Source organism: Tamandua tetradactyla, chromosome 7, assembly GCF_023851605.1.
Source record: "Tamandua tetradactyla isolate mTamTet1 chromosome 7, mTamTet1.pri, whole genome shotgun sequence".
NCBI lineage: Eukaryota > Metazoa > Chordata > Mammalia > Pilosa > Myrmecophagidae > Tamandua > Tamandua tetradactyla.
In genome coordinates this window covers 171,643,675-171,669,517 of record NC_135333.1, presented here as the reverse complement: position 1 = coordinate 171,669,517, position 25,843 = coordinate 171,643,675, and the positions used below count along the sequence as shown (strand labels likewise).

Below are 25,843 nucleotides of genomic sequence, written 5' to 3'. Positions count from 1 at the left end.
AACAGGTTGAAAGATTTTTCTGTGAAATCTCTGGGTTCTGTTTTTCTTATCCTGCCCAGTCGGTGGTGCTTGTGGCACACGTTTGTCTGCGGGTCCCACCAGTAAAAGGTGCTGTGGGTCCCTTTAACTTTGGAAAACTCTCACTGTGGGGGAGGTTCGCCAGCCGAAGCGGCTTGGAAGAGTGCCAGGCAGCCTGGGGATCCAAACGCGGGGAGGGTCGCCAGCTGCCGCAGCCCGGGAGAGCACCTGTCCGAATCTCCTAGTCAGCCCGGGGCGCCAAGCACGGCGGGAGGGTGCCAGCCGCCGCGGCCCGGGAGAGTGCACAGTTCCCAGCCGGACCGGGGAGTCACGTGTCTGGAAGGGACCCCGATCACCGTTCTCCGCAGCCTGGGGTTCTCCAATCCAATTCTCCCAGTTGGTCCGGGGGGTCCGTGCGTGGGGGGCGTCGCCAGCCGCCACGGCTTGAGGGGACCACCTGTCCAGTTGTCCCATCTGGCCTGGGAAGGAGGAAGGGAGGGACTCCGGCCTCTTGCTGCCCCGCCCGGGGAAGCCCGCGCCCCTCGGCGATCTCACCGGAGTGGGTTCTCTCAGCCAGTCAGCCGTTCTAGGATGGGGTACGCTGTCTTTTTTATCTCTGTCGTGGCTCCGGGAGCTGTTCTGTATTATTTCTGCTCCCCTAGTAGCTGTTCTGGAGGAGGAACTAAGATCCGCGCGTCTTACTAAGCCGTCATCTTCTCTGGAAGTCCCATCTAGCTATCTTTTGTGTAGCAAAGTGTAATTCTAAAATTTTAGTGCCAATTTATCTATTATGAGGAAGAGATGAAGCTAGAGTACCAGAGAGAAATGAATATTGCCAAATAAAATTTGCCCAACATTATTATGTTCTTTCGGGTCTTCGCTGGCCATTAACTCCCTATAGGATTCTCCTCCTGAACCTTGCTTGCTCCTTTCTACCTTTCTGCTCTTATCACATTAACCTGGTTAAGTTTTCTTCACAGCACTTACTACCTTAAATTATATGTTTACCATTTTACTTGCCTGCTAGCTACCTCCTCAACTGGAATGTGCATTTCATGATGGGAGAGACTGACTTTTTGTTCTCAACCCTTGAATCCCCAGTGTCTACACAATTCTGGCACACAGTAGGTGCTCAAATAAACAGTCACTGAACATGAGAATGAATGAGAACTTAAAGCTACGGGGACTTTTTTTCCAATTTTTACTTCATCATACCAGGAATCACAGAGGTTTCAAAGTATGTGCTATCAGGGGAAAACCGCATCGCACCACACCATTAGACATACCTCTACCTGAGGAAACATATTTGCTGACAAAATGACGTGAAGAGAGGAAAGACCCTCTCTCTGGAGCTTCTAGGGGCCATCACTCACTCTGTATTTGGGTATTTTTACGACACCGACAAGTGCAGTTGTGTCCTCCTCTACTTTGCAAGCATCATATGCAAACCTCTATTCCCAGCTTACTGCATCGTATTATCACTTGGTTTTTATGTCTTCCTGCTGAGACTGTGAGTGCCCTGATGGAAGGGGCCCTTTTTTTTCAGTGCAGGAGACAGAACACATAGTAAGTGAGCAAATAAGTGAACGAAAACTGTCTGTGAGAGGCGTGAGTGCCGACGGAAACATGAGTGGGGGCGTCACCTTCAGACACAGTGACACTGTGGAGTGGCCTCGGGGCCATGCAGAGGGGTGACCCATTGCAGTGTCCGCTGGGGGGCTGTGTGAGGTGACCCATCGCAGTGTCCACTGGGGGGCTGTGTATAGTGACCCATCGCAGTGTCCACTGGGGGGCTGTGTGTAGTGACCCATCACAGTGTCCACTGGGGGGCTGTGTGAGGTGACCCATCGCAGTGTCCACTGGGGGGCTGTGTGAGGTGACCCGTCGCAGTGTCCACTGGGGGGCTGTGTGTAGTGACCCATCGCAGTGTCCACTGGGGGGCTGTGTGAGGTGACCCATCGCAGTGTCCACTGGCCTGGACTCCCTGCCTATGGCTGGCCCAGGCCCACGGCAGAGCCGCCCAGCCAAGGAAGTCCACAACACTGAGGTCCTTCCCTCCCGGGCCGTCCGTCTGTCCAGCTCAAACCACCTCAGTTTAGATGAAAGATGCTGTTTTAAATGTTAAATCTGATCTTATAATAGCAACCCAAGAAAAAAGAGGTGCTGAAAACAGCTTTTGGAAAAGAAGGCCTTGGAATCCTTTGGTGATGAGCCTTCCTACTGTTGAGATGTCCCCCTCCAGCCTTCTCTCTGACTACTGACCCCACATAACTTCATGAATCAAGTTCTCACGGAAGTGCGCTAGGATAAAAGCCTAAAATCGTCTTAGCATTAAAGATGATGCCGAGCTCTCCCTTGGAGAATACAAATGGTATACACTGTGTGTGCAAATGCTCCCTTATTAATTTTCAGATACTGCAAAAGTAGGGTGTACTGGACAGACACTGATTTAGAAGCGCCCAGACTTTGCCATTTAAATGCTGGTGACCTCCAACAAGTCATGTATCCACTCTGACCTGCAGTTTTCTCATCTATAAAACAGGGATAGCAGTAATTATACTCCAGCTGGGCTGTTTGTTGAGTACCCAAGCTCTTTACCTCCTCAGGACCTTTGCACATGCTATTTCCTTCAAAATCTTTCTTTTCTAGCTGTTGTCTTTTTTTTTTCTTTTAAGATATAAATCCACACTATCCAACATTTCACAAGGAAAAAAGTTGCATGGGTGTAAAGCTGGGTCAGAATCTAGAGCAAATAAACGCTTGTTAGCCACACGGCCTGCTGACTGTGAACGGGCACCGCTCCACTGCTGCTGGCCTCATGACGGCCACCCAGGGCACGCTTCAGTGGTCCTCTTTACGGGTGAGAGAGGGGACCAAGAGGTTTGGGTGACTGGACGTGGGCACGGCCAGGGGTGGCGATGCTGGGACCCAAACACAACTCTCTGAGGCTCCCTCGCGCCTTCTCCCAGCCCCGCCGCCCCTCACCAGGGGCACCCCTGCCTTCCCCGCGCTCCCCGAGGGTGTGGGACCCTACCATGCTCTTCTTGTCAGCCTTCTGGATCGTGTACCCCGTGACGGCAGCGTTCCCATCATCCTTTGGCGGCGTCCAGGTAAGAGCCACGTTCTCCCCCCAGACATCCTCGATCTTCACAACTTGGGGGGGGCCAGGACGGTCTACGGTGAGAAGGGCATGGCAAGGATGACACCATTGCACCCCTTCTCACCGGCAGTGTGACGCAGGGCTCCCTGTCTCAGGAGGCGGCACTCTTCCCCTTGGCCACCAGGGAGCTCTGGGCGGCAAGAGGAGTGCCCCCACCTCCCGGCTCCTCTCACTTACAGAGACTAAAAGGTCTGTCGGGGGGCGGGTGGAGGGGATACATCAAGAGGAGACCTGGCACAGGCAGCTGCCCATCTAATTAGTGAACCACAGATTTCTGCAACATTGCCAAAATATGGCAGTAAAAATGTTTGGGAGCAAGGTTTCTCTTAGACCTCCTCTTAAATTAATTTCTTGCTGTTGCAAAATAAATAAATAAAACAATGCAAGTAAGACAGGGTTCATCTATAAGGGACCTGCCCCCTTCCCCTCAGTCTGGACAAGCACAGCGTGGACCTTATTTATTATTTGCACACTTGAGCGTTGAGCTCGCCCTGCAGAGTCAACCAGTTCAGTGTCCGACTGTGTGACTTTGGCTGTGTCTTCCTTACATTTAATAAAAATTCTTCGTTAGAAAGTTACTTTGTAGTGGGTGTTAGAGGGAGTAAAAAGCATGTTAAACTATATCTAGAATTTGCAAAATTTCATGCAAGTATTCAACACAGAAAATAACTTTATCACAGGAAAACCGAGAACCTAAGAGTGAGAGAGAAGCCAGACTGTCTGTCACACAGTCCAGAAGGGGTCATGAAAACGCACAACCATGATCTTTCTTATAAAAGCCCCAAACTGCCCATGATTATTCTTTTTATTCAGGGAAAAACTATTTGGAGATATGAACACATCTTACTAATTTATCTATTTAAAAAATATTCAGAATTTTTGCTGGAGCCACTTCACCAAGATCCCTTCCCGTGGGCCAGGACGGGACATGGGCGTGGGGCCCTCCCACCTACCCACGATCTGGATGTCTATGGCCGCCGTCTCCACCAGCTTCTCCACCGCCACCGACAGGTCGTATCTCCCCGAGTGGCTTCTCTCCGCCTTCCGGATAAATATGATCGTGTCCGTCTCCGAGTTGCGGATGTTTATTTGATTCTTATCAATTTCGGCACCATCTTTCTTCCAAGATAATAGTGGTTTTGGTTTTCCCTTAAAAAGAAAGACAGGATAAGCAGAGGGGCGGGCCGCCAGGCTGGCTCGTGAGGCTTTCCCAGCATGGCCAAAGCGGTAGCGGGACTGGCCAGTAGCGGCCCCGGGGGACAGGCGCCCTGTGGGCACCCCTTAGTCCTCACATTGAGCTAAGTGTCTGCATTTTTCAGCTTCAGGAGTTAAATGACCTGCCCAAGGGTGCCCAGGGCAGCCTGGCACCAGCCCTCACACCTGTGCTCCCGGCTCCCCTCAGGCACAGCACAGCAGTCAAGGGCAAGGGCTCCAGGACCCTGGGACCAGGATTTGCTCCCGACTCCACCCTGATGAGCTGTGTGACTTTGGGAACGTTACTAAAATTCTCTGAGCCTCAGTTTTCCAACCTCTACAATGAGCCAACAACAGCACCTAATTCACAGAGTGGTTTAGAGGTTTGAGCCTAGAAAGCTTCAGGCACACCGTGAACAGTTTTCTTTATGCTGTCTGAATGTTACTGGTATCGTTCCACCGCGCCACGCCGCTCCTTTTGGCCTGGTCTGTAATTCTCTAGCTGCTGAAATGCTTCTTCGGGAACAGCCATTTTTGAAGGTTACAACCTCATTCATGGATGTGAGTTTCACTTGTTCTAAAAAGGAACTCCCTAGACTTTCCGAGCCCAGGGCTCAGCAGACAGAAGTCCGGCACGAGCCGAGCCCACTTGGTGCAGCCTCCCCTGTGCCCTCCTGGGGGCCCAGGGCTGCCAGGGCCCTGCCCAGAGAGCCTGAAATATGGTCGGGGGTGCTTAGACCGGCACCCCATGGCAAGGAGAGAGCAAAACTGTTACAGATAGATTTAAAAACAACAACAAAACAGTTCCAGCCTTGCTTCTTTCAATATACAACTTGCTATTAGCCACGGGGGGGGGGGGGGGGAGCGGGGGAGTGAGTTCTTTGATTGCACAAGGAATGGGGAAAATACACGGGGTTAAATGTCAGGCGAAGTGGCCGTGTCTCTTGGCACTTCCATTCACTTGTGGTGTGACCTCGGGCAAGTCACTTAACTTCTCAAATAGGGCCAGTGAAATCTGCGCGTCCCGCTTCAAAGGGGTGTTTCTGAGGATCAAAGAGGAAATGCCTATAGGACTGAAAGAGTTCAAACAGACACACGGCAGAGTGCAGCAATACGGACATCTGTCCTACCCCCAGCCTCACCTGGGGCAGCCGTGGGGCGGCAACCTTCCGCAGCACCTGTCCCCACGCTTCTTCCTCTCCCAGGCCCAGCAGAGACGCCAAACCTGCACCCCGGGATCCGGGGACAGATGACTGCTAGAGGCAGGAATGCCTCAGAACAAGCGGGCTGGGGATGTGGGCCTTGGTGCCCCTCCTGCTTTCAGGGGAAGCTGCAGGAGGAGGGAGGTGGGAGACCCTTGCAAGCTGGTCCACCCTCCTCAGGTTGTGTGCACGCGTGGTCGCCTCCCTCCAGCCATGTGTTCTCACTCCCGGCGCTGAGCATGCGGGGAGGGGGGAGGTGTGCGGTGGGCGGGGGCCCGCCTCTGCCGATGGCGGCGACCCAAGCGCATCGGAACCCCGAGTGTTCCCTTTAGCCTGCTTTTCACTGGAGCCTGTGCGCGAGTGTGCATGTGCATTGAGGTCGTGTGCTCTTGAACACGTGCAGAGACCGGAGCTGACGTTCTAAGCCATGCTGTCTGTTAGAACAGCCACTGGCTTACATGGCTATTTCAACTAAAATTAAAATGAAATAAAATAAAAACCCAGCTCCTTCGTCACCTGGGCCACGCTTCAGGGGCTCAGCAGCCAGTGGACACCAAGATAGAGGCATTTTCACCATCACACAAAGTTCTGCTGGACAATGTGGAGGCACAAGCAGAGACAGGGAGGGCCATGCGTGGGAAGGGCCCTGACTGTCACACGCAAAGTCTGGGTAATCACGTCCACCACAGACTCCGGCTGAAGCAATGATTTAACGATTTCACATACTTCAGTGAGTGGCATCAAGATCTTGAATTTCCTACAAGATTTCAAAATTGTCCCTCTTATTGGAACGTGCCTTGGTTTGGGGCAATACCGGGAAGGAAGCAAGTGCTGCTTTCCTGATCGTTACTCTGAGAACTTCACCTAAAATGAATCAATTTCACAGATTTGTAGGGTCAGAAAGGGTCTGCCTGCTGGCTCCTCCCTGCCTCCCTCTAGCTGCCCTGGAGCTTGGCGCAAGACTAAATCTAATTTATCTCACACAGAAGGAACATCTACAACAGTTTTATAGATTTCTCTATGTCTACAGGAGGCGACCGTTTCCCACAAATCCCTTCCGTGGTTTGCCTCCTCTTCCTCTGAAGAGACCCCGACTCTAGAGGAATGCAAGTGCTGGAGTGCTCCCCTCCACTCCTCACACACCGTGGCGCTGGGAAGAGAGGACGAGCCACCCCGAGTCGTTACCTGGAAAGGTATCACCAGATTGACGGCTTCCCCAACTCTCCGGATGTAGGTTTGCTTCAGGTGCCTCGGGATGCGGATCTTTGGAGGCTCTGGGTGAGGGTGAAATAGCATAGGTTTGGTCAGTACACCACACTGGACACTGCCTTGCTGAGACGTAACAGCGGGATGCTCCCGGCAGTAAATCTCGGGTGGGCCACTAACAGATTATATATGGTAATCAGGCTCACTAAGGGATTATATACGGTAACTCAGGCAAGAAGATAGGAGATGTTTTAACAGTTTGACTCAGCAAATTTCATCTTTGACTTCACTACAGCTTCCTATTTTTACTGTGTGTTCTGAGCTTAAAGCAATTTATAGAAAAACACTAAATTTTTTTACATCCCTAGAAATGTTTTTGATGGTTTCTAACAAAGGCATGTACTGTCTAATAAACCCTCCGTAAAAGATTTGCAGGTGCTGCTTTATCTGACACGCTGCCTGCTCCTTCTCACCTGGAGAAGCAATTCTGTGTGCCCTATGGAATTCTGCTGAACTTGTTTCATGTGACTGGAGTGGAGTCCCTGACAGTCAGCCCTAGCCCACTGCCCGTAGTATTCATCGATTAAAAACCAGGAAGTCACCCCTACATGTGCTGCAAACCCCTCCCGGGCAATGAGGCACAGGCTTGCCGTCCCAGGGACCGAGCAAGTCTCGAACCTGGTGTTAGTATGTGTTGGACGCGGGGCTAAAGGCCACATTCATTTACACCCCCCAACCCCGTGGGACGGAGAGGCTGCTTTCACCCCACCACTGAGGGAGGAACACGAAGCCCAGGGGCTCAGGCTGTGCGCTCCCGGTGGCACAGCCTGGATGAGCACCTGGCTCTGCGCCGAAGCACGCGCCCTGGAGCCAGGGAGGCCTGGTTTCATCCTGGACCAGGCACGCAGCACCTCCTCCTCTGCAAACTCGGGGTGACACTGCATCCGTGCACAGAGGCACGCTGAGGCTTCAACGGAGCCGTCCACAGGGGGGCTGAGAAGGAATGCTCCCTAAGTACTGGGTGTTTGCAATGGTGGCGGTGGTTGTTTTTGACTGCTATGGTCAGAAGAGACTTGTAAATCCTCCAAAGCCCTATTTCTTCACATACGAGGAGCTGCGACCCAGCGAGGCCTCACAGTTAATGAAGCCACGGTAACATTAACATAAACACGCATCGGGCACTTACGTGCAACCCCAATAGTAATCACTCTTATTTAATGCTCACACCCCCCCTGATCTGCTAAATACCCTTATCTCCAACTATTTACAGATAAAGAAATTAAGACTCAGAAAGATTAAGTCCTGCCCATGATCTAACAGTGAATAAATGGTGGAAAATAAGGTCTGGCTGAATAGAGGACAGATGGACCCCCAGACCTGCTTCTACATTCAGTCGGTTACAGCCCATTGTTTTGGTTGGAGTATATGAAGAAATCAAGCTTCCACAGATAGGTAGTTGGAGAAGGGAGGAATATTTTAATCAAGGTTCTAGATTTTCTTTGATTCTATGCTGGAACAAAATACGTGGTGGTTTTCTAAAGGCTGGCTGCAGTGTGGAATCTGAAACCACACCAGTGAACTTCCACATTCTGTGAACATTAAAATCCTCCAGGTTATCTTATGCTTTGAATGCCTCTTTTACCCATGCGTGATTTTATATTATGCACTGGTCATTTAGAAAATGTTACTTCACTGAATCATGCAGAGCTTCCAAATGTTGATACATTCCATATACAATATAAAAAAATTCACTCTGATATCTCCATCTAACTCATGAGAGAAGTCGTTATGTACTGGGAAGCTGTCAATTTCATGGGGGTGGGTATAGGTTTTTCAAAATTCAAATATTTGCTTCCAACTTCAAATTTTATCACTGACAAGTTGACAACAAGTACTGCAAATAGTTTTCCTTGAGGTGACAGGCTCAGCCACGCCTGGTCTAGAAAGCTCCTGCCAAGTACCCGACCTGAGGAGCGATGGCAGGCCGCAGCCATTCTCTCAAGTAAAATGGGATTTCATGAAAAAAATTCACTATTTCAGCCTCCAAGCCCACGGCACAAGTGCGCTGCCAGTGCTGCAGCGGGCGCAGGGTTCACGCACGCCTCACGCTGCACTGCCACGCATGGTGCTGGACACGCGCGTCCTCAACAGCGGGAAGGAACCATGCCGGACGTGCTTGCTGCATCATCAAGGACACCCTGAGGCCACTTGGCATCAGCCCGAGCTGTGAGTGTGCGGTGGCCGGGGGCAGGGGGTGGCAGAGGGCACAGGGCTCCTGCCCTCGCACTCGCCGTGGCCTCCGCACCAGTCATGCAAATGTCAAGACCCCAGAGAGACCAACAAGGTTCCTGGATTGCTATGAAACCGCTTTGCCTTTGCAGCCTCAGGAGAGCCACGCTGTGGCTGCAGGACAGTGGGCACTGTGCCGGCACGCTCCTGTCCCCTGGGCACCCGGAAGCCAGGGTCACTGCCTGGCAGGGGACCTACCACGAGAACCAGGGGGACCCCCACGCGCGCTCCCCTTTTCTGCCTGCACAAAGAGCTGTCCTGTTCACCTCACACTCCAGGGAGGCGTTTGTACAACCTCCAAGGAGCGATGCAACGGGAAGCCTGGAGACCAGGGGTTAGGAACGCACAAGCAGACCCCGTAAGAGCCGTAAGGAAGTACCGATGATCTGCTTCACGAGAATGGGCTGCGAGTAGTACTTGGGCTCGCTGGCGCCGGCCTTGTTCACGGCCTTGACACGCACGAAGATCCTGGAGTCAGTGGGCAGGTCCGGGATGGTGAACTTGGTCTTGTCGATCAGGTCTTTGTGGGCCGGGAGCCAGTTATCAGCTAAAATCCGCAAAGAAAGAGCAAACAAGGGAGAACGGTCTCAGCGAGGCGCACGCTCCAACCGTGACGGGAGCTTACCCCTCCTTAAGCCGCGTGCAGGGAAAGTCACTTTGTCTGGACTCAGGTGGAAGGGTGGACATTTTTCTGACTTACTGAAAAATGGCCTAAAAAGGCTTAATAAAACCACAGGAAGGAGGACAAACCATCAAATTTTGCTATTTCTGAAAACTCCCTTATTCAGGATACTAATTTCCTGAATCATACCAACGGTCCCCAAGAGTTTTCCAGCAGTTTTATTCCAATTTGGATTTAGAATGACATGTAACCCAGGTGGTTAGCCATCCACACACATTAAAATTCGGGAGAAAACTATTCTTACGAATGAGAGACACTGATTTTACCGGCAGGCAGCCCCTGGTGGTCTCAGCTGGGTTACTGCGCGACTCTGCTATGAGCAGAGGGGCTGACCGGGTTCACATTTGTGAAGGAAAGATGCTTATTTCCATGGCAAAGAGAAACAGCTCACAGCTGAAGTCTCATAAGGAGTTGGCACAATTCTTGCCCTTTAACCAAAAATCTAATTTTTTTTTTTAGTGACTCTTGTCTATGACATCAAGAGAATGTAAGCCCAGCACCCAGGGCTTACAAACACAAAATATTTGAGCTAAAGTTTGTATATGTTATGCCCACAGGAATAATAAAAAAAAAGCTTGGCTCCCACACTATTAATTCATCTCCCAAATTCTAAGGGCTTTTTCTGCATGGGTGGGAGGTGTACTTCATGCTTAGTCACGGGACATTCCCAGAAACTTTATCATATAGTAAGAAAGTTGAGAGCTTTCAGAGAATACGTTACCTGGTAGGTCATACGCGGCCTCCCCATTTTCATTAGACTGTTTTGCTGATGTACCTTTGAGAGTTCGTCATTAAAATTAATTAAAGACACCCACTTTCACACCAGAAGAAGATCGTATCAGTAGTCAGCATTCTCTGTTAGTAAAGTGTGCAAAGGGCGCGGGGACACGTGTCCTCAGGGCAGTGGTGGAAGAGGCCAAAGGGGTTAGAGGCCCTGCGGAGAGGCAGCCTGCTGCGCTCAGGCTGCGTTTTGTCCCGGGGCACCCGCCACAGAGACGGCCGGGAGCAGAAAGGGGAGAGGGGGACAGAAGAGGCTGGGGCCAATCCAGCAGTGGGAGCAAGAGGCCGAGAAGAGCACAGCAAGTCCCGAAGGGAAAGGCGGAGCGGAGCGCAGGGGGCAGCCTGTCCCGCCTCTGTCCCTGCCCTCCGAGCCGCGCCGCCGCCCCGGGTCCCGGGAACACGCGCTGCTGAAGGGCCTCTCCTCGGGGTAGGGAGCCGGGCCCCCGTGCCCAGACCGGCGTGGCTCACCAGGGCTCCAGTTTCCCAAGGGAACGGAGCTGCGCCAGCCGCTCGGGAGGCAGCTCCTGGTGGCCGCCCTGGCGCCGCCCTCTGCCGGATGGGGGAACCTGGGGGCCTCGGGGCCCCTCCGAGTGGGGCGATGGGCTTCTATGGGCTGGGACAGGAGCCGGCGAGCAGGGCCTGGATGTCCCCAGGAGCAGTTCTCCTGCCTCTGGGTCCAACCCCTCCAGCAGCAGCAGGGGGAAGGCGGCAGGAAGCCACCAGACCTTGGCAGCTGGGAGGGGATGAGGGTGACAAAAATGACTTATGACTTTGCAAAAGAGACACTGCGTTAAGCAAATGGTCTGCTTGGGAGCTCCCCTAATGGTATTTTCATAGTCAAGAGACAACTGATGAGGAGGTGAAAATACGAGGTCGAGAAAACACGTAGGAAAGCGTGAAGGAGACCATTTTAAGAGAAAGCAGGATGGAAACAAGATCAAAAGGGAACAAAACTAGCCTGTCCCTTCACATTTGAACCACTTGAACTGAGAGAAAGAAAATGGTGTCCAGGGGATGGGAAAGGGATATGAAAGCTACTTAATAGAGGGAAGAAAGATTTAAGAAAGAAAAGCAAGAACTCGAGTGAAGGAAGGAAACAGAAGAATAAAATGCTGCAGGCATTAAAAAATAAACCAGAGAAAGGCAGAAACCACACACGGTCTTATAAAAAAGAGATTCTCTTACGGAATAAAACCCAAGATATCTAAAAGCATTCAACACTGCAGAAAATTAGTCTGGAGAACAGCCGTTAAAAGAGAACGAAGAATACGGCAGCCACATAAAGAAAGAAAAGAATGCAAGAAGAAAGATATACACGTTACAAAAGAACTTCCATAGAAAGCTAATTCCAAAACGTTATGTGGCAAAGTATATACATAATAATGACTGTGTACATATACATATGTATATCTATACATATATATCTACACAGACCACACGCAAAATTATGTAAAATACACTTCGTTGTATTTTAACTAAGGTGGGTAACATCAAAATGACAGCCCTCTATCATTTTGCTGTATCTTCTTACTTTTTAAACCTATCAGAAAGAAAAGAGTAAAGAATTTGCTCTGTTTCATACACACACACAAAAGGCTTGCCCGCAGCAGCCACATGGCACATAAGGCTGGGGAGTTCGCTGGCTGGGCAATGTCAAGAACAGAAAGGAATGCCCGCAAGGTTTTGAAATAAGGGGGAAAAGGGAATCAGAATAAATCGTACCCTGACGTGCTGCATTAGTGAGGCCGCCCCCCTCTTCTAGGAGACCCTGGGAACGCTCTCTTCATTAACCCCAGTGGTTCTGTGCGTGGCTTTCCATGAGCCGAGCCAAGTGCTGCCAGGGTGCTCTCTTCCCTCCCTCCCAGCAATGAGCCTTGCCACGTGTACGCCAAGCCAGCGGGCTGGGATGTCTTCTCCGGCAGCTATCTTCCCGGACTTTTCCCCTTCACACTGGTTCTCCTCCCAGGCAGGTCCATTTGTGTGCACACTCCTCACTTCCCAAATGGACTCTGTCGTCTCTCTTTCCTTCACTTGCCAGATTCATGTTAAAATTTAGGATCCAAAGCGTTTTCTATGAGATTGAGTCTTAGGCTATTATTTGTAAGAAATCCTAGCAAACTTCTCTGGTAAATGGCTTACTACCATCATCTAGAATGAAACCTGAGTCCAGAGTTGGGAAAGTTTTGTTTACCCATTTTCAAACATCATCAGTCATGACAAGTGGGAAACCAAGAAATACAAGAGGTTTTCAGTGAATTTTATATCTCTTTGGTTTTTGGGTACATTCTGGCCCATACTTTCCTGTATCTTTTTCTCTTATTTCTAACAGTGATTTATATTTTGCTTAGTTTCTCTTCTTCTAAATTTAAGCTAGTAAATTTTTATATACCCAAATCCTATGATATCATTGCCATATGTTGAACCTATTTCTTCTAGCTTTTCAGACTTAATGCTGTTTTCTTCAAATCCTGAGAGCTGTGCTTTGTTCTTTTTTTCCTCCTATAAGAAGGCAGGGGATGCTTACCAGGTATCCAAATGCAGAGTCTCTCCTTACTGACCAGGAACAGGCCACACTTTCTATAGCTAACCTCTGCTGAGTACAGGGTTTAGAATTTCTAACTTCCTTCACCCATGTTGACTATTATTTTGTTGTGGTGCAATTCAAGAAGTGGAAGTGCCTGAAGTTTTGTCAGAGCCCCTTCCTATTATGTCTTTCTTTTTGGGGGTGGGGTGCCTGGGCTGGGAATCAAACTGGGTCCCCCCCATGGCAGCGAGTATTCTACCACTGAACCACCCATGCACTCTATTATGTCTTGGTTCAATCGTGACACCCAATCTGGTAGCCTACCCAGGTTATTTTCTGAGATCTTAATTTCTTAGCATCAAGTATCAAAGAAGGGCTAAATTTTTATGTATCTTTAAAGGATGAACTTTGGCTCCATCTCATTTTCAATGAGCGCCCGAGAAAGAGAAACAAAAGAAAGAGGACATATTTCACCTATAATGCTGATATCATGTAAGTCCTAGGAAGTCATTTTACTAGTTATACTTACATCCTTCAAAGCAATATTCTAGCACATAGCCATCTAAACCGGCCGCACCGATCTGGTCTGGGGGCCGCCATTTCATCGTGACTGTGGTGTCAGTCACAGAGTCAACAGCCAAAAGAGTGGGAGGGCTGGTTACAGCTTAGAAGAGAAAAGAAAGGGAAAGAAGAAACTGTTAACTACTGAATTACGGCACAAGAAGTGTGATAAAATGAACTATGATGAATATAAAATACACATGGAAGCCCCAAGTTTTCATCAATAAAACCCAACAGAGGCTCCTTGAGCAATTTGTAAGGCAAAATCATGCTAGACATGGAAAACTTTGGAAATGCTGCCTTTTCCCCTCCAGTTTGGGAGGTTGGTGTGAGAAGATGGGAGACCTAAGGAAGTTGAAGAATTCAATGTTTGATATCTAAAGATCTAGAGTAAACTTTCATAACTCTTGTACTGAATCTTTTTTCAATTGTAAAAATACATCACTACTATAAAATAATGGAGCCATCTTATCATCTGTTTTTTTGTTTGTTTGGTTGGTTGGTTCAATAGAAAACATATAAGTGTGACTGCAATGCAAAGAGACTAGTTGTCAAGTGCAGTTTGTTGACGCAATCTCAGTTTTTTTAGTTACAGTGTTTATGCCAAGGTGCTGGATTATGTCTTCGGGAGGACAGAGAATGGCCTTCTGAGAATGGACAAGGCTTCATGTTTTCAGTGAGCTGTGGCACCTGGAACCACACACACACAGTCGTCACCGGAATTCTGGTACTGAATTCTAGGGCCTATATCGTGAAGATCTTTGATTCTACCAAACTTGCTTTTAACTTTTAGACAGCAAACTGTCTTACCCACCTCCCACCTCCTGCTCGCCCACCACGCTAAGAAGCCTCCAGGCCTGCTCCATTAGAGGTTAGAAGGACAGAACTCAGAGCCTAGGGCACGGGCTCCCATGACAGAGACCCATTTCTCTGGACTCACCCAAAGGGACAAAAGGCCTGGAGGGCATACTGGGCTTGGAGATGCCGATGGCATTGACAGCGAAGATGCGGACCTCGTAGGCCACACCCTCAATCATCTTCTTGGGCTCAAAAGTTGTTTCTTTGCAGAGATCAAAATTCAGCCTCATCCACCTGGAGCTCTGTTTCTTCTTCCTCTCGATAAAGTATCCTGGAGGTGACACAAAATGGAAACTCAAGGTTTTACCTCAGTCTTCAGAACTGAACTTCAGCAGATATTAGTAACTTTTAAAAATGTGCATATTCTCAGCCCTCTAAGCGAAATAGTCACATCTTTATGCCTTTTGAGCCATCTCATTCCACCAACTGTTTGAAGGAGATTATAGGGCATACAAATATTATCATAGGATGTTAATATACCTAACATCTATAAAACAACATAAAATAGATAAAAATAAAGCAAGAGGACTAGATAAAAATTTAAATTGTCCCAGGAAGAGAAGAGAGAAACACAGATCTGCTGCATATATTTGTAACTGTTGCCTCTTATCTGCCTTAACATGCCCTAACATATCCAGACATCTCTTGTTCTTGCAAGCCTTGCTATTCTAACCCCCTGCCTAGCAACTCCTGAGCATATATCGCACCACCTTTTCACCTCTTCTTCATTAGACCATGTACACTCCTCACCTCACCACCCATTATAATATTCAACACACATCCTAACCAATCCACATCCTACACGACACCATACCAGCTGCCCATCAAAGTTTCTTCACCTCTAATTAACTCCCCCTCACCAACCCTATATATTCTTTGTGTTTCCTCTTGTCGGGGTCCTAACCTGTAAGCCTTGCCAGCCAGCTAGGTCCCGCGAGCCCCTATGCAATAAACTACTGCTATTGTTCTTTAGTCTCGGTTTATTGTGCTCGCGCGCCCTCCAAACCTTTGAGCCCCGTGGTCTCGGCTGACGCCGCTCTCCGGCCGAACCACATCCGAGGACGAGACCCCAGTGCGGTCGGGCTAGGCAAGCCCCAAGCCGCACAGATCACAGATATGGAGGCCACAGCAATTTATATAGCTGCTCAAAGTAAGCCATGTATTTAGCTCTGAGTCCCATCAATGCAGGTAAGATGAGGAAACTGAACAGATTTGTGAGTCTCATTCTCAACAAGGAGAAAAATTCTGGTTCCTTAGGGGATGTAACTTCTTCCAAGCATTTAACTCTAAAAGAAATGTATTCATAGCCCTAACTCTGTGGAACTTGGCATTTACTGATGAGGACAGATTAAATCAGATTCACAGTTGTTTCCAAACTAGAGTTCAGACACAAAGCAAACAAAGAAAGGGGACAGGCAATCAAATGACGTTCATCAGAGCTTTTCCAGTCTTGACCAATTACAAAGCAACTCAGAATAGATTTTAATTCAGTGGATATTCGAAGTCACAGTGCAATAGGTTTTCTTGCAAATGCACTTTATTTAGTGTGTGCTCTGTTTCTAATGTGCACAGAGAGGACACCATCTCTATGAGCAGATCCCCAGACCGACCACCATGCAGTTACCTAAGATTGGAGTTCCCCCGTCATAGGCAGGAGGTTCCCAGCTCATTATGCACCAATCATCTCCAACTTCTGTCACATTTGGTGCCACTGGAGGATCAGGGATGTCTGTAGTAGACAAAAAAAAAAAATGAAATGAAATGAGAGAGAGCAGAGGAAAATGTTAATTGGAAAATAATGTATCTTGTTGATAGTCATAGAAGCAATGTTATTTCTGAATACCTGTCCATTTCTACTGAAAGGTAGTTAGTAAACTGATTTGGGTAAAAAGTCATGCTCAAGATGGCATAAGGGATGGTGAGCCCAGTAAAAGTAAAAATACTGACAGCCCCAAACCCTTTAAACTGGTGTCACAACATTAGAGAACAAGCCCCACGTGGAACCCAAGATTTTTGTTCTCTACCTAGAAAATGGTAACTAAGGAATGATTGCCTAAATGTTGGATATGGTTTTTTTGGTTTTTTTTTAACTACAAAGTGAACTTCCAGCAGAATTGAATCAAGAACAAATGATTGTAAATTTTACATCAGTTGGAAGAGTCAAGACATTGACTGGTAGAAATTCAAGTCAGAAATGGAAAATCAGCATGCCTTGTAAATATAATTCAGTATCTGATAAAGTGACCTCCATTTTTAATGTCAGTTTGAAGTAGTTTTCTTAACGGAAAACCAACACAGGAAGAGATTATGAGACTGTGGAACACAATAATCTACTAGACCTATTCCACCTGGTTCCAGGTTTGGGAAAAATGTACTTATGGTGACCTAAGCATGAAGGCAGAGAGTGCCCCTCCCCAGTGGTTTCAGTGCAAATGTACTTAGGAATTGTGTTCCAGTATATTTAAAAGGCACCAAAAGGGAATATGACTTTTGAGAGCTAATGGCTAGGTGCCCACTCGTTGCTGCCATGGGAAGCCCTCTGCAAGGCAAGAAAGAAAGGAAAGGAAAAGAAAGGAGAGGAGAGGACAGAACTGGCAATGGTAGAAAAAGAAAGAGTGAAATATGAAATGTGCTATTCTGTGTTTTTCTTTTGTTGACTGTCCAGAAAAACTGCAAGACCCACCATCCAGCAAAGTTTCCTCTGCTTCCAGACCTGTCAACATGACTCTAGAAGCTCAGTCACCTGGAGGACTTACCCACAACTTTAACCTTGATGCTTGCATGTGCTTCTCCAGCTTCATTCTTCAGATGTATGTTGTAAACACCGGAGTCATCCCTTTCAGCCACGTCAATGACCAGGGTGCTGCTGTCCGGGTAGTTTTCTGACCTTATCCTGCCACTGCCTTCCATGATAGCCTGGGAAGGAGAGAGAGAACCTGTGGCGTGGCCCACGTGGCAACCAGAGCTGCTTCAGAGCGACTCACAACATGGGCTGGACACAACGCGAATGCCCACAGGACATTTTCTCAGGTCTATCCTCCACCAACTCAAACGACAAAGGTATTTGCACTCATTTTACACATGAGGAAACTGAGGCTCAACTTGCCCAAGGGCACGCAGCTAAGAAATGGCAGAGCTGGGATGTGACCCCAAGCCCAGTGCCTACCAACTCACCCCAGGGAAGGCTGGCATACTAAAACATGAGTACAGAAGTGTCATTCCAGGGGACGGAGAGCTCACTGATTGTGAAATTAGAAATACTCACTCTCATTATAGAAACTGAATAATGATTTGTTCATTTCCTTAGACATCTTGAAAATTTAAAAATAATGAAAAGGATTAAAGAAAACTGCAAGACCAATTTTCCAAACAGGTATTGAACACTGATTTCTCCCTCTAGTAGAATGTGGAAGAATGAACATCTAATTCCCAAAGTGAAGACAGAGTGATGCTGAGCCCCTATAATATTTATTTTCCTCCTTTCTAAACTTCTTTCTCAAACCCGACATTTTAAGCAGCATGACGGTTTTCTGATACCCAGATCATATTTTCTACACGACAATGAACTTCTAATATATGAAAAGGAAAATCAAAGACAGTCATTTAGAACTTGGTAATCTGTCACTAACTATAAATTGACTCGCTACTCTTTTGTATCTGGATTAAGACTCTCAGATCTTCAGTATACGATTAGGACAACAGTAAGAACATACAAAATAATTTTCATAATTCAAATTTTAAAACAGAATAAAATATCCTCATATTAAGCAAACTGATAATAAGATTATAAAAGATTTTCTGCTTTTTATTTTAATGTGAAAAGAAAAATGTTTATTTAGGGTGGTAAGAACACAGGCATTACATTATTCTCTTCAGTTTTCTGTTTGTTTGATGTACTGTTATTTACACAGAGCAAAATTCATACTTTTAGGCATACGGGTCTATGAATTTTGACAAATTTATGTGATCACTACCCAAATCAACCATTTCTGTCATCTCCAACTGTCTCTCCATGCGCCCAGGCAGTTAACCCCTCACCCGTACCCCGCTCCCTGGAAAGCACTGGTCTGGTTATGTTCCCTAGGATATATGTCCCTCTAGTTTTCCCTTTTAAGAATTTCTTATAAATGGAATCAAACAGTAGGCAGCTTTCTAAGCCTGGCTTCTTCCACTTAGCATGATGTTTTGAGATTCATCCATGCTATTGCACGTTCCTCTCTGTTGCTGAACAGAATTCCACTGTATTATGTACAAATGATTTATGTATGCACATTTGAGCTTTTGAGGTGCTTTCAAATTTTGAAAATTATGAATAAAGCTGCTATAAACATTCATGTATAAGTATTTCTGTAGATGTATGTCTTTATTTCTCTTGGGTAACTTTGCTAAACTTACTTAGTTCTGATAGTTTTTTTTGTAGATTCTATTGAAATTTCCACATAGATGGTTATTTCATCTGCAGAGAAAGACAGCTTTACTTCCTCCTTTCCAATACATATGTCTTCTGTTTCTTTTTCTTGCCTGGTAGACCCTCCTGTGCAATGATGAACAGAAGTAGCGAGAGTGGACATCTCTCTATTGTTCCTGATCTTAAGGAGTAAAGCAACGGGCCTTTCCCTATTAAGTAGGATGCTAGCAGTGGGACTGGGGGTGAGGATTCAATCCATAATGTATGGGTAATTTAGAACCCTATTATTTAGTTACAAAATATATGTTTTTTATACCTTTCTGTTACCGATTTCTAATTAATTTCATTGTGGTCAGAGAACATACTTCGCATGACTTGAATCCTTTTACATGTATTGAGACTTGTTTATAGTCCAGAATATGGTCTATCTTGGCAAATGTTCCATGTGCACTTGAAAGCAATGCCAATTCTGCTGCTGTCCAGGGGACGTTCTATAGATTTCAATTAATTCAAGATGGTAGGAAGTGTTCTTAAAATCCTCTGTGTCCTTACTGGATTTCCGCCTTCTTGTTCTATCATATATTGATGAAGATGTATTGAAATCTCTAAGTATAATAATTTACTTGCCTTTTTATCCTTGCAGTTCTATCAGTTTTTGCTTTGTATATTTTGAAACCTGATTAGGATTGACATATCCCTTTTTTTAAATTATTTTTTAAATACCGAAAAACACCAAACGCAAACATTCCTATTTTGATCATTCCGTTCTACATATATAATCAGTAATTCACAATATCATCACATAGTTGACATGTCCTTTTGGCAACTTGCCTTCTTTATCACTATAAAATGACCTCCTTCATCCTTATCATTTGCTCTGAAATCTGCTTCGTCTGGTATTATATAGACACCTTTTTTTTTTTTTATTAATGACCATGGTATATCTTTTTTCATCCTTTTAATCTAATTGTGCCTTTTAATTAATGTAGATTTCTTATAGGCAGCATATAACCAGTCCTTGCTATTTAGTCCAAAATAACAATATCTGTCTTGTAACTGGAGTTTACATTTTAGACTATTTATATTTAATGTGATTATTGATATACTTATGTTTAACTATATCATCTTGCTATTCGTTTTGTATTTGTCCCTTCTATGCTGGTTTGAAAGGATGTATGTACCCTAGAAAAGCCATGTTTTAATCAAAATCCCATTCTGTAGAGGCAGAATAATCCCTATTCAATACTGTACGTAATTAGATAATTTCCTTGAGATGTAACCTAATCAAGAATGGTTGTTAAGATGGATTAGGGGAGATATATCTCCACCCATTTGGGTGGGCCTTGATTAGTTTCTGGAGTCCTGTAAAAGAGGAAACATTTTGGAGAAAAAGAGATTCAGAGAGAGCAGAGGAGAACGACATAGCCACGAGAAGCAGAGAGCCCACAAGCCAGTGACCTTTGGAGATGAAGAAGGAAAGTGCCTTCCAGGGAGCTTCATGAAACAGGAAGCCAGGAGAGAAAGTTAGTAGAGGATGCCTTGCTCACCACGTGCCCTTCCAGCTGAGACAGAAACTACAACTGTGTTTGCCATGTGCGAACTTGAGAGAGAAACCCTGAACTTCATTGGCCTTCTTGAATCAAGGTAAATTTCCCTGGATGCCTTTGATTGGACATTTCTATAGACTTACTGCAATTGTAATTTTCTTGGCCTTAGAACTGTTAACTAGCAACTTATTAAATTCCCCTTTTTAAAAGCCATTCCATTTCTGGTGTATTGCATTCCAGCAGCTAGCAAACTAGAACACTATCTGTTCTTTGTGCCTCTTTCTCTGCCTTCATTTAGGTTAATTGAATTTTTTATGATTCCATTTTTGTCTTCTTTATTGGCTTATAAGTTATAACTCTGATTTGTTATCTTAGTGGTTTCTTTAGAGTTCATATACATTCTTAACTTATTACTGAATATGTTAACATAATATGTTATTACTGATACTATATCACTTCACATACAGCATAAGCAACTTACAATAGTATACTTCCATATTTCCCCTCCTGATCATTATGTAATTGACCTATACTTATTTTACAACCCCCACAGTGCATTGCTATTATTTTTATTTAAACAGCCAATGATCTTTTTAAGAGTTTTAGTTAATAAGAAAAACATATATGTTTATCCATGTAGCTAACATTTCTGATGCCCTTCATTCCTTTGTAAAGATCCATATTCCCATCCAGTGTTATTTTCCTTCTGCCTTAAGGATATTCTTTAACATTTCTTGTAGTGTAGTGTGCTTGTGATGAATTCTTTCAGCTTCTGTGTTTCTGAAAATAATTTTACATTGCCTTCCTTTCAAAAATTATTTTCACTGTGCATATAATTACAGGTTGACAGGTATTTTTCTTTCAGTATTTTAAAGATGACATTCCAGCATCTTCTCACTTGCATTGTTTCCAATGAGAAGTCAGCCGTCATTCTTGCTTTTGCTCCTCTGTACTTAATGTGTCTTTTTCTCTGGCTGCTTTTGACTCTTTCTTAATCATTGATTTTGAGCAATTTGATTACGATGGCCTTGGTGTAGTTTTTGTCATGCTTGTTGTGCTTTGGGTTTACTGAGATTCTTTTAACTAGGGGTTTACACTTTTTATCAAATTTTGGGCATCATTTTTTAAAATACTTTTTCTTCCCTCCCCTCCTTGGGTGGCCCTAATTACACACATATTTGGCTACTTGAAATTATCCCCATCTCAGTGAGGCTATTTTCATATTTCTTTGTTTCATTTTAGATAATTTCTATTGTTATGTCTTCAAGTTCACCCATTTTTTTCAGCTGCAATCTCTAATCTGTTGTTAATCCAATCTAATACACTTTTAATCCCAGACTTTATAGTTTTTATCTATAGAAGTTGATTTGGAATTTTAATATCTTCCATTTTTCCACTCAACTTTTTAAATAAAAGGCATAAAGTACAATAACTGTTATAATGTCCTTGATTGCTAATTCTGTGTGAGATCTGGGTCTGTTTCAATTAGTTTTTCTCCTTATTTTGGATTGTCTTTTCCTACTTATTTCTTTGCCAAGTAATATTTGGGAAGAAAATACTGAATTTTACATTGAGTATGCTTGATATTTTTGTAATATATATAAATTTGAACTATTTATATATTAAATTGTTAAATTACCTGGAAATTGGTTTCACCTTTTGGGTCTTGCATATACAAAGCTCTGAGTCAGGCACAGTGCTCATTCTAGGGCTAGTTATTTTCAGGAGCTGAGCCCTTTCTGAGTACTGCACTCGATGCCCTCTGGATTTTCCTTTTTTTTTTCATGGGCACTGGGAATCGAACCCAGGTCTCCAGCACGGCAGGTGAGAAGTATGCCTGCTGAGCCACTGTGGCCTACCCAGTGCCCTGTGGATTTTGAAGTTTTCAAGTCTGGCTGGTGAGAACAAGCACAACTCCTGACCCTTTGTGAATACCAGCTCTCTTCCCTTTATCTGTCTGGATGGTTCTTTCCCGAGTCTTGAGTGCTTTCCTCCACACCAAGCACTGAGATACACTTTACTGAACACCTGAGGAGATTCTCTGTAGGTCTCTAGGGTCCTTTCTCCATGCAGCATTCTTCTCTGGGATGTCTTCTGGTCTAGCTGCCTGAGTCCAGGAGATCACCAGGCTTCACCCAGGGTCCTTGTACCACTGCCTGGAAATTCTCTCAAGGGGCAAATAAACTGGGGCAATCACAAGGGTCACCTCATTTGTTTCCCATCTCTCAAGGATCCTTTGTCTTTCCTGATTCCAATGTCTTGAAAATCTTTGGTTCTTCTTTTTTTTTTACAGTTGTTTTGGGAGGAGGGATGGCTTTTGTTTTGGAGTGAGTAAATCAGGCCTCTGTTACTCCATCCTGGCTGGAAGCAGTTTCACGTTCTGCTCTTTTGATTTAAGTCATTTTATTCAGGAAGCCACAAGGTCACTTACACTGGCAGCACGCTACCTCTGCAACCTTATTCTTCTCCTCTGCACTCACTCTGCCTCAGCCACACTAACTTCCTTTCCATTCCTTCAACACACCAAGCCCATTTACTCGCCATGGTCTTTGAACTCACATTGACTCCATTTGGAAACCACTTCCCTTTGAGCTTCACATAACAGTCTCATCCATTAAAGCCATCATTGACCACCCATTCATTTACCGTCACATCATCCTATTTTATTATCTCCATAGCACTTACTATTATCCAAAGCCAATTTATTCATTTACTAATTCATTGTCTGCCATCCATGGTGCCTATCAGAATGTGAGAAGGACGTTCTTACATTCACTGCGTCTAAAACATGCCTGGCACAGAGGTAGCCAGAAAGGTTAGAAGTAAATATATGATTACCTGGATTTGCCTGGAAATCAATTAATCTTTCTTTTCAAAGGACTCACATCTGTAATGCACCTCTGTACAGCTGTTTGCCTTTCCCCTCCTTAGACGGCAGGGACTGGAGTGGGCAGGGTGTGAATGCCCGTGCGTGCAGAGCTAACCTTATCTGCTCGGCTCCAAAGGGCCTTAGGAGGCGGCTCTCCTGTGACGGGGATCTCGAGTCGAAGCTTGTTGCCCGCAATCACCGTCACTGTGTTGTCAGCATCGAGACCATCCAGGATGATCCTAGGAGGATCTGGAACGTTAAAACACAGCCTTCTTACCCGCCAGTCACTGCTGCATGGATATCCAGACTAGGTACTTATCTGGTGCTAAATGTTGGCAGTAATCAATATTTTATCTAGCTAAAAGAACATAAGAAGGGTCAAGCCTGGTACAACTACTTCATTGCAAGAGTTAAAAATCAATGGCTTTTGAGTTTTTCTTTTTATTTCAGGGTTTTTTCTTTTTTCTCGCTATTTCTTTTTCTGGAGTGATGCAAATGTCTAGGAAATGATCATGGCGATGAATACACAACTATGTGATGATATTGTGAGCCACTGTGCACCACGTATGGAATGTTTGTATGTTAAGAATGTTTGTGTTCGTATGTTGTTTTATCAATAAAATACTTTTTAAATGTTTAACAATTCAATGACTTATGATTAGTGATTAATGGGTTTTTTTTTGTGTGTGTGTGTGTACATGTGTATGTGTGCATGGTCCAGGAATCTAACCCAGGTCTCTCACAGGGAAGGCTAGCATTCTACCACTGAACCACCCGTGCACCCTTGATTAATGTATTTTTTAAAAAATATTTTTATTATAAACAAGGAACAAATATAGAGTCTTGACATACAAATATTCTTGACATGGTTACAATCAATGGCTCACAATATCAACACAGTTGTGTATTCATCACTACGATCATTTTTCTTAACATCTGCATCTCTTTAGCAAAAGAAAGAAAAAAGAAAAAACTCATACATGCCATATCCCTTACCACTCCCTCTCATTGACCACTAGTATTTCAGTCTACTCAATTTATTTTAACCTTTGTTCCATCTATTATTTGCTTATTTTGCTTATCCAATTTTTTTTTACTCATTTGTCTGTACCATAGATAAAAGGAGCATCAGGCACAAGATTTTCACAATCACACAGATTACTGTATTTTTTTTTCTTTAAATATCACATAGTTTAAATTTTGTCATAGTTCCAAAGTAAGTAAAAACAAACAAAAAGCAGAATTCTGCAATTTGTTTTAGCTACTCACCTATAACATGAACTTTGGCAGGCAAAGTAACATTGTAGGCATCTGGGGTAAACACATAATCGCCTTCGTCCTCAACCAGAGCATTGGCTATCACTAACTTGTGGATTCTAAGGAAATGAGAAAAACACATTTCTAAGACATTGCAAAGCTTAGGTTGCATATGACCAAGGTAAAGTGATACCTGGCTTCTAGATAACTAATGTGTTTAGTGCAAGCTGGCAAGTGAGAGAGACAGACAAAAACAGAGATAGGAAGAGAAAGAGAGAGAGAAGCCTTAACTATCCTATTTATTGATCAACATTTAATATTTATTTTGAATTATATGGAATTACCTCTGCAAAAACAGTCTGCTTAAGATGTGTGTAAGAGTTTATTATTCCTTTTTTATCTCATAACTTTAAAAAGCCTAAAATAAAACATTTCAATAATGCCATCATTTAAGATTCAAGAAATTACAAAGAATAATCTTGACTTTGGCTTTACATGTCAAACCCTAAAACAATTGTTAACCTTATTTGGGTCATGGACGTGTAAGTAGCTGATGGCACGCACCTATGTATCTGCTCCCTTGAGAAAGGGATGCATTACTGTATAGATAATTATTAAAATTTCAGAGGATTGGTGGGGCCCCTAAAGTTCATTCTCTCCCAAGGGTTTATGGAGTGAAGGCTAAGAACCCTCCATTTAGATATTTGCTAGATTCTAGGATATTATTCCCTAAAAATAAATTAGTGGAAAGATCATTTGATACTTATTGGTTATAGTTAATTCATTTTGACCAGTTCCTCAAATGGAATTCAGTATCATTCTCCCAATTTCATGTTTAGACGGAATGAATCAGTCAGAAGATGCTGAATAGGCACAGCACTGTAGTGTGAGCTGAAGACACCCGATAATCGGTAGAATGTGATGCACACAGAGAAAGCACAAGCTCTTGCTCGTTGGAAGCAAAGCTACAGCAATAGACCCTCTGCACGGCTGCTCTCCAGACGCCCTCACCAGACAGGCGATTCATGAAGTGGAAAGAAGAGATGAGGACCAGCCCTCACTCATGGATCACCTTGCTTTCTTACCTTCCTTTGTGAACAACCTTTAGACGGTCAGTCTCCTGAACAGGTAGACCATTTTTAGTCCATTTCCCTGATATGTTTTCAGAGATTTCACACTTCAAGCAGATTTCTTTCCCAAGTTTTACAGTCTGATCCGTGAGAGGTGTCAATATCTTCAATGGTTTCACTTGTAGAAATAAACAGAACATTACAAATGACCAACCTGA

General features: G+C 44.9%; 1 protein-coding gene across 12 annotated transcripts in view; it reads right to left on the bottom strand.

The window, feature by feature from the left end:
- Window positions 1-25,843, bottom strand: part of MYBPC1 (myosin binding protein C1) — a 90,676-nt gene that overhangs the window by 13,427 nt on the left and 51,406 nt on the right. For 8 of the 12 annotated variants that reach the window (XM_077111775.1, XM_077111779.1, XM_077111785.1 and 5 more), the window contains 12 exons: window positions 25,641-25,803; window positions 24,568-24,674; window positions 23,414-23,547; window positions 17,231-17,390; window positions 16,099-16,203; window positions 14,557-14,745; window positions 13,585-13,719; window positions 10,473-10,526; window positions 9,449-9,616; window positions 6,760-6,848; window positions 4,132-4,327; window positions 3,053-3,192 (listed from right to left, as the gene is read on the bottom strand). In XM_077111775.1, the coding sequence (XP_076967890.1) occupies window positions 3,053-3,192; window positions 4,132-4,327; window positions 6,760-6,848; window positions 9,449-9,616; window positions 10,473-10,526; window positions 13,585-13,719; window positions 14,557-14,745; window positions 16,099-16,203; window positions 17,231-17,390; window positions 23,414-23,547; window positions 24,568-24,674; window positions 25,641-25,803 (1,640 nt within the window). The remainder of the gene's footprint in view (window positions 1-3,052; window positions 3,193-4,131; window positions 4,328-6,759; window positions 6,849-9,448; window positions 9,617-10,472; window positions 10,527-13,584; window positions 13,720-14,556; window positions 14,746-16,098; window positions 16,204-17,230; window positions 17,391-23,413; window positions 23,548-24,567; window positions 24,675-25,640; window positions 25,804-25,843) is intronic. The other 4 variants (XM_077111780.1, XM_077111786.1, XM_077111783.1 and 1 more) reach the window with 1 other exon arrangement.